This window comes from Physeter macrocephalus, chromosome 15, assembly GCF_002837175.3.
Source record: "Physeter macrocephalus isolate SW-GA chromosome 15, ASM283717v5, whole genome shotgun sequence".
Lineage (NCBI taxonomy): Eukaryota > Metazoa > Chordata > Mammalia > Artiodactyla > Physeteridae > Physeter > Physeter macrocephalus.
Window position 1 is genome coordinate 26,158,586 of NC_041228.1, and position 9,307 is coordinate 26,167,892.

At 39.0% G+C, this 9,307-nt stretch overlaps 1 protein-coding gene across 1 annotated transcript in view; it reads right to left on the bottom strand.

The window, feature by feature from the left end:
• Positions 1-265: 265 nt before the first annotated feature.
• Positions 266-9,307, bottom strand: part of NUDCD1 (NudC domain containing 1) — a 110,659-nt gene continuing 101,617 nt past the window's right edge. Inside the window, exon 12 of the mRNA XM_028500550.2 lies at positions 266-592. Coding sequence (XP_028356351.1) covers positions 586-592 — 7 coding nt within the window. The 3' untranslated portion in view covers positions 266-585. The remainder of the gene's footprint in view (positions 593-9,307) is intronic.

The following is a 9,307-nucleotide window of genomic DNA, read 5'->3' on the forward strand; positions in this document are numbered from 1 at the left end:
AAAATTTATTTATTATTTATTTTTGGCTGCGTTGGGTCTTCGTTGCTGCGCGTGGGCTTTCTCTAGTTGCGGCATCTGGGGGCTACTCTTCGTTGCGGTGTTCAGGCTTCTCATTGCGGTGGCTTCTCTTGTTGCAGAGCACGGGCTCTTGGCATGCAGGCTTCAGTAGTTGTGGCACATGGGCTCAGTAGTTGTGGCTCGGGGCCTCTCTTGTTGCAGAGCACGGGCTCTTGGCATGCAGGCTTCAGTAGTTGTGGCACATGGGCTCAGTAGTTGTGGCTCGCGGCCTCTAGAGCGCAGGCTTCAGTAGTTGTGGCACACGGGCTCAGTAGTTGTGGCTCGCGGGCTCTACAGCACAGGCTCAGTAGTTGTGGTGCACGGGCTTAGTTGCTCCATGGCATGTGGGATCTTCCTGGACCAAGGCTCGAAACAGTGTCTCCTGCATTGGCAGGGGGTTCTTAACCACTGTGCCACCAGGGAAGCTCGAGAAAAACTCTTTTAATGTTACTGTTTGAATTTGTTCTGGTGGTTTTCACCATAACTGTATAATATGCTCAAACTGCCATTTCTTGTAGACAATATATATCAGCTCCTGAGTATGAAAAAAAGGATATGAATCACATTTTAGAGTTTAGTTTTGTCCCCACTAAAAACAGACCCTGAGACAAGAATTTATGTACAAGTAGTTTATTTGGGAAGGCAATTCTGGGAAGCACAGTGAAGGAGTGAGAAGTGTAACCCAGAAGGGAGAAAAACCAATGAAAGGTGGATTAATGAGTTACCTGGGCAACTGGGCTCAGTATCTCAGGGGACCCTTTAAAAATGGACCACTTGAAGGTGTCTCATTGAAAACAGATTCTCATCCTCATTGGTTGAGGGTTATTCCTGTGCCATCTTCCCTGCACTTCTGGCCTGTCCAGCTTGCAGGCCAATCCCATCCCAGCAGAGAGAGAGAGACACACAGGAGGCCACCAGGTCAGTGTGTGCAGGACCTGGCTGTGGTGGCCTCCAGGGTAGGCTACAGGGATTTGGGGAGGGCACCACAGCATTTGTTACATTCTTCCTCCTAAAGTATAATATTCATGCTTCAATTATTTTTTAATTGTTCTGTTGGTTACCTTGATAATTTAAAATAGACACTCCAGATACTTTTGACATTATCTCTTATGGACTCCCTGCTTTGTGAGATAAGGAGATTAGCACCCATGCCCCGCTCAGCCATTTCTCAACTTTTTCTTCTCTCTTTCTCTATCCCACCCTCTTTCAGCTACACCTTAACAAGGTTGTTAATATTTACGTGTATCTGGCAACCACAGTCAAGCCTTCTTTGTCTTTAGATTGACTCTAAAAATTGAGACCCAATAAACAACATTTCTATACAAATATTGTCATTAAAAACTCAAGTAATGTGTTTGGATTATGTTTCCTCCATCATGAGTACAATAGTTTGACCTAAGCCACTTGAAGAGAAAATTAAAGTTAACATGCTTAACTTCCTACCATGTATCACTTACCATCACATATGAGCCCTGACTTTCTTCTCCAAATTTTAATTTTGCTAAGGAATTCTATTCATAATTTTTTCTCTTGCATTATTTGTATTTAGCATACTGTGACTCTGAGCCTTTTCTAAGTTCAAACTGATTTTATTTTAGGAAGCTCTTTCTCTCAGTGCCCTCTGTCTTTTTTTCCCTAAATGGACTATTTGCTCTTATTCTGCGGGACACTGACCTCATGAGACCCTTCTTATTGCTTTATTTGTTGGGCCCACTGTTTTCAGTATTTCATATGCTTCCCTCTCTTGGTTTATTCTCTCATCTTGTGGGACTACATTTGTACTAAGCAAATATTCAACTTTCTGAGAACGTACATGCAAGAAAGTATATGTATGTTCAGCCCTCGCACTGAATTGATAATTTGTTGGATACAAATTTCTAGATTGAAAATAACCTTATGACAGAATTTTTAATGTTTTGCCATTATTTTCTATTCTCTAGTATAGTTGGGGGTGGGGAGGAAGTATCTGTATGACTTTTAATTCCTTGTAAGTGATTTGGGTTTTTGTTGTTGAGGTTTTTAGGATCATCATTTAATCTTGGTATTCTGAAAGTTCATGATACTCTCTAGGTGTGGGTCTTTCTTCACTTATTTTCCTGGATACAGGTGGGTCCTTTGGCCTGAAGACTCTTCTTCGGTTCTGGAAAAATTTTTTCCTATAATTGTTCCATGGATTCTCACCACAACTTTTGCCACTGCAAGTTGTCCATTTTTCTTTAAAACAGATAGGCAGATTGCTACTGTGGATGTTCTATATTGGGTGTCTTTGTTTCCTTTTCTGACCAGGTCTTCACTTCTGTGTAAAAGTTTTGACTGGAACTCTAGTGAGGAAATTCAGGGTATGTCAGTTAGTATGATACACCTCATTGTGAGCCATCAGAAAACCAGTTGTTAGGCTACAAATCTGCCCAATTTCTAGAATGAGAAATATTTTTCTTGCAAGCTCCAAAATCTTCACCAGAAGTCTTAGTTGTCTCTAGATAATAAGTTTTTTTTTCTTCCTTCTTAAAAAAAAGGCAACAAATGGTTTGCCTTGGAAAATATCACCTGCTTCTGCTCCATGAGCAGGATAGAGAATAGGGACACCTACAGGTATGGTTGACCCATATAGGGACATGTAATTAATCCCTCACATTTGTCTCGTTCACTGTCCCACCTGCCCAATCTGCCCAATCTGGTCCCACAGCCTCAGTGGGGTTCTCTTTTGGTAAACTGGCTCCTATATCTTCAGCAGGATTCTCATGGTGTATTAGAATTATCATCTTCTCTAGCTGTTTCATCATCATCCAATTTCTGTTTTCCAGAAATTGTTTCAAAATGTGCTTAATTTGCTATCTTCCTGTTTGAGGGTGATCTTTAACTTTTTATTATCCATGTGTATGAGCATTTTATATATGAGTTTTTATCATAATTATAGGAAATATTTTTACCAGTTTTACATTTTTATTTTTGTGTGTATACATTGCCTCAAACAGGATTTAAGATAGAGATTGCTTTATATATATATGTGTGTGTGTGTGTAGATAACAAAAATAAATAATAAAATAAAAATATTGATGTAAAAATCTATATACTCTAGGTAGGAGACTGTAGACAGCTGTAGTTAGTAGATTAGCACCCCTCCCACCTCCAAAGATGTCCACATCTTAATCTCCAGAATCTGTGAATATGTTACAGTACAAGGGAAAGACATTATGGCTGCAGATGGAAATAAGGTTATTTAATCAGCTGACTTTAAGATAGGGAGATTATCCTGGGTTATCTGGGTGGACCCAGTGTAATCCAAAGGGTACCAAAAAGTGGAAAAGGGAGGCAGAAGAAGACTCAGTGTCAGAGTAAAAGGAAGCATGAGAAAATCTGCACCACCATTGCTGGCTCTAAAGATGAGAAAGGGTCTGAGTCAAGGAAAGCAGGCAGACTCAACAGGCTGGAAAAGTCAAGGAAACAAATCTTCCTCTACATCTTGATTTTAGCCCAGTGAGACCTATTTGGGACTTCTGACTTCCAGAGCTGTTAATGTAAGTTTGTATTGTTTTAAGCCACCAAGTTTGTGATAATTAATTAGTAATTAGTATCCTAATACAACAATAAATATACCAACTTAAAGACTCTTTTTAGGATTCCTATTGCAATTAAGATTCTGGAGTTCAGAATGGGTAAAACCAGCTTGGCAGTACTAGTCAGAGAATGCTATCATTTAGCATATTACTTCCTTCTGGGTGAAAAAAGAATAATAGTATCAATACATAATAGTTTTCTTTTTAATGTGATTTTCAATACAATTCTTAGAGAAAATTAGGGAATACAATTGCCAAAAGCTTCTCTTCAAATAACTTAAAGTGCTTGTGGCAATGTTGAATTCTCCTATTTATTAAAAGCAACATTTCCTACTCATCCTATTATATTTGGTGTTTGATGATCGTGAACTGACTTTGGTCTCTAATTTTACATCAGTTTGAAAAGCTGGCATACTTGCCTTCATACTGCTGTCAGACCTGGGATCAATATTTGTTATCACCAAAGTGAGAACATTTGCTGAGGGGACAGATGGCCTGTACCACTCCTTGCTTTAATTTTCTATAATGATTCAATTCTTATGAATCATCATTCCAGAGTCTTACTAGGAATGCAGTAGAAACCGCTAGTTAAATCCCTAGCAGAGGAGTTCTTGCATCTCAAAAATCTGTCACTGCAACTGGCTCCAGAGCGGACACTTGGCAAATAGGTCAACAGGCTTTCCTGCTTTGTTAGAATGACTCATGGACACCGGGTGGATCGGGGAGCTTAGCTGGCTGCTATCTTTGTAAAACAAAGTCTTTGGGTAAGTAAACAAGTACTTTTAGCCCAGGATTCAACACAGGTTGAAGTGATACCTTGAGAACTAAAACACATCAAGTGACATTAAAAAAAAAAAGCCAAAACTTGGAGAAAAGAAAGTCAAAAAAACTATGAAAAAAAGCATTGCCTGAAGGAAGATTGTTCAAATGGATAGCAGTTTTTCTTCTCATTGTACCAAACTGTAATAATCCTTTTAGGCCTAATTTGGAATTATCATACAGCTGGGGTCAGTCACTCATCATCACTGGGGAAGCCATTAAAAAGCATGCATTTGGAAGGAGTTCAAAAGTACTGCTATGGAAACCACAGTGGAAATTCTCTAGACCCACCCCACCAAGCATGGGGTGAAATCATGAGTTTCTAAATGTTCCCATTGATTTGATTATTTTTAATTACTTTCCCAAAGCCTCTGTCTCTGAAGATATTGAATACTGACAACAGCAAGAAAAAAAGCAAAAGAAAAACAATGATTGAGAAATACAATTGTGTCCCAACTCCATCTGCTTAAAATCTGAGAAACTTAAGACATATATGACTTAAGACATCACCACCATCACAGTCACTAAGAAGTATGTGGACAAGTCACTACCTGTGTGTGCAAAGCAGATTTAACAAGTGGCTGCTAAAAGCTCACTAGAGTTCATACTTCCGTGTTTCAGATCCAGTCTCTGCCACTTACTGGCTGTAGAACTAATGTGTAACTAAGGCAGGCTACTTAACTTCTGTGTCCCAGTTTCCTCTTCTGTGAAATAATAATAGGGTTGTTGTGAGAAAAGAGTTAATATGTAAAGTGCTAGAACAGTGGCTGGTACATAGTAGGTGCTATTTATGTACTAGTTGTAATTGTTATTGCCTTTAAGAAATAGGATGTTGAAATGCCTGTGGCTCCTATGAACATTAAGGCAAAGATGTCAACCTGTCATTTAGATAAATGTATAAGTTTAAGAGAGTATTATTATTATTATTTTTGTGTGTGTGTGTGTGGTATGCGGGCCTCCCTCTGCTGCGGCCTCTCCCGTTGCGGAGCACAGGCTCCGGACGCGCAGGCTCAGCGGCCATGGCTCACGGGCCCAGCCGCTCCGCGGCATGTGGGATCTTCCCAGACCGGGGCGCGAACCCGGTTCCCCTGCATCGGCAGGCGGACGCGCAACCACTGCGCCACCAGGGAAGCCCCGAGAGTATTATTAATCTATCTTATATTTCAAGATTCCACAGTTTTGTTTTTTGTTTTTGAAGGGAGAATTCTGTCTTAACTTGCAAAAAAATTCAAAGAAATTTAAAAGGTTAGACTTAAAAAAAATTTTTTAAAGTATTTTATTGAAGTAAAGTTGATTGACAGTGTTGTGTTAATTTCTGCTGTACAGCAAAGTGATTGTTATACCCATATATACATTCTTTTTCATATTCTTTTCCATTACGGTTTATCACAGGATATTGAATACAGTTCCCTGTGCTATAGAGTAGGACCTTGTTGTTTATCCATTCTCTATATAATAGTTTGCATCTGCTAATCCCACACTCCCAATCTGTCCCTCCCCTGCCCCCCCACCTCCTTGGCAACCCCAAGTCTGTCCTCTATGTCTGTGAGTCTGTTTCTGTTTTGTAGATATGTTCATTTGTGTTGTATTTTAGAGTCCACATATAAGTGATATCATATGGTATTTGTCTCTTTCTGACTTATTTCACTTAGTATGATAATCTCTAGGCCCATCCATGTTGCTCTGCAGATGGCATTATTTCATTCTTTTTTATGGCCGAGTAGTATTCCATTTTGTATATATATGTAACACATCTTCTTTATCCATTCATCTGTCATTGGACATTTAAATTGTTTCCATGTCGTGGCTATTGTGAATAGTGCTTCAGTGAACACTAGGGTGCATGTATCTTTTCAAATTAGAGTTATCTCTGGATATATGCCCAGTAGTGAGATTGCAGGATCATGGGGCAACTCAATTTTTAATTTCTTGAGGAACCTCCATACTGTTTTCCATAGTGGCTGCACCAATTTACATTCCCACCAACAGTGTAGGAGGGTTCCAAAAGGTTGGACTTTTAACATGTCCCAAATTAAAGATGGTGTATTCCTTCTACAACTTACTCCTAATCCTGAATGTGTGATAAAAGGAAAATGTGTACTATTCTTCCTCCTTTTTCTTGTCCTCTAATATGGTCTCTCTGTCCTCTCTTCTTGACTGCCATCGTCATTACTCCAGATCAGTTTCTCATGAGCTCTTGCAGTTATAGTGGCCCTCATGCTGGTCTCAGGCCTCCAGTTTCTCCGTTGTCTACATACTTTTACAGATGAAGTATGTAGACATACTTTTAAGCACTACTTGAATCTCACTACTCTCCAGCCCCAAACTTCCTATAGTTCCCTCTACAATTCCCTGAAGACAGTAGAAGTGCATGGTGGTAACAGAGGTTCTGCTGAACACTGACCCCTCAGCAAGCCCTCCTACTCTCATAGCAGGTGCTCCCCCAGGCCTATCAGGTAGGGTGCTTAGCAAAGCAACCTTTGTTTTCTTTCTGGGAGCTCCTCCAGTAGTCAATTACAGGAAAAAAAAATCTCATTAAACATCAAATATCAAGCTGTCAAAATCATTTCTTATCTCTTGTATATGCTTTAAGATATAAACCCTTTCTTTTTTTTTTTTTAACGGTACGCGGGCCTCTCACCTCTCCCGTTTCGGAGCGCAGGTTCAGTGGCCATGGCTCACGGGCCCAGCCGCTCCGCGGCATGTGGGATCCTCTCGGACCGGGGCACGAACCCGTGTCCCCTGCATCGGCAGGCGGACTGTCAACCACTGCGCCACCAGTGGAAGCCCCAAGATATAAAACCTTTTGAGGAAACTAGCACACATTGAAAACTAGTCACTCTACATAACGTATAACCCTCACCACAACTCTCTGGGGAATGTATTATTGTCTCCATTTTGCGTAGTAGGTATTGGGGAAAATCTGACTCTCTAAATCATGTTCATTTTACTAAACAAAACTCCTTGAAGATCTGTGTTTACATTTTGATCATCCTCAGCACCTAGCAAAATTACCCAAAAACAGGTAATTGCAACACAAGAAATATTTGAACAATGAACTAATGTACCTGAAGCTTGCTCACACTTGGGAAATAGCTCTCTCTTTGGAGAATATTTAATTATCTCCCACATATAATAGCTATGATACTGAACACAGCCAGGTTCTAGCCATTACCGCTAACAGATGGATATAGATATAGATATCTTCATAATTATGCACAACAAAAATCATCTGAAAGCAGTTTCCTCTCACACATAGTGTAAAATAAAGCTGACTAGGTAATTATGAGATCAGGCCCTTTTGTCACCAACGTCTTCTTTCAAACAGTTTTCCAGGTACTCTGCTCAGATGTCAAGCACGTCTCATTATCTAAGACCTTCACCCTCTGCTATAGGAATGTTAGTTTTATACAGTGGTTTTGACATAGGACGTTTTGATAAAAAAGAAGTGTCTTTGTTAACAGAGGTATAAACTGGTAAGTCTTTAAGTACTAAGGAGATCAACTTAATACACCAGCCGTCAACTTAATTTTTTTGTGTTAGTGCTGATAGGTTTTTCTATTAGATATTGGTTCTCTCCTGGCAGGTATATAGCAGATGAGTACGTGAGTGAAGAAGGGAGGAAACTTTGCTGAGGCTGTGGCTGCCATTGGCGGGGGGGAAAGGTTGGGGAGAGACAGAGAGACAGAGACTGAAATGAGAAGGAAGAGGAACAGAAGGAAGGAGGAAGGTAGGTAGAGAAAGAGGGGGAGGAAGAAAAGAGAAATAAAACCAGAAGTTCTAGATCATGACACGCTCCAGTGCATGGATGTTTTCACTAATGCTGTTCCCTTATCCAAAGGGCCTTAATAGGTCTCATACCCTTACATATAATTTGTGATATTTCTTCTAGGCCCCCTGCAATGATTTTCAACTAGACTCTGGACATGTAAGCAATGATTGTTTTCATTATTGGTCTAAGTCATTCATTACCAAAAATGTATAAATGATAAACTCAAAGTAAATGGAAATATTATTTTTAAACTATAACATGTTCAGAAAAACTTTACATATCAAAGTTTGCTCTAAGGACAAAACCACTTAGATGGCCCATGTATTTTTGCAGTCTTGAAGTCAGGAGATAGGTTTTGTTTCTAGGATAAAGGGTTAAATACTTGTAATTTTGGAGACTGATCCTAAAGCAGAAATGTAGTATTCTTTGTGGTTTTTCATATATATTATCATTATCATTATATTATCATTATTTTCATATATATTATCATTATTATATATTATACATTATCAAGAACAAAAATGCTAATAGGTTTAAATCATTTCTTATAGATCCACTAGTTTTAGATAAAATATAAATATCAGTAGAATATAACAAAAACACTAAAATAAAGAGGGTGCTCTCATCCAAGTAACTCCTCATAATATTACAGGAAAAGTATTCCAGCTGAGAGCTTTTGGCAAGAGGGTATCACCACTGTATCTAACCAGTTTCCCCCAATAAAATTACATGAACAATTTGATTTTAACAATTTCCCTACCAAAAAACTTCTCAAATTTCTTTAAAAATAAGATACTTCAAGAAGCCGAAGGCAAAAATACCAATACTGTTTTAAAAATCCATACATATTTAGCATGGAAGATGACTACAGACGTTTTTTTAGTTCATTTCTCTCATGTTGTTTTTTCTATAATAGCTTTTAATTGAGATGTACTACACAATCCATTTATTTAAAGTATATAAGTCAGTGATTTTTAGTGTAGTCACAGAGTTGTGCAGTCACCCCAATCAATTTTTTTTTTTTTTTTTTTTTTTTTTTGCGGTACGCGGGCCTCTCACTGTTGTGGTCTCTCCCGTTGCAGAGCACAGGCTCCGGACGCGC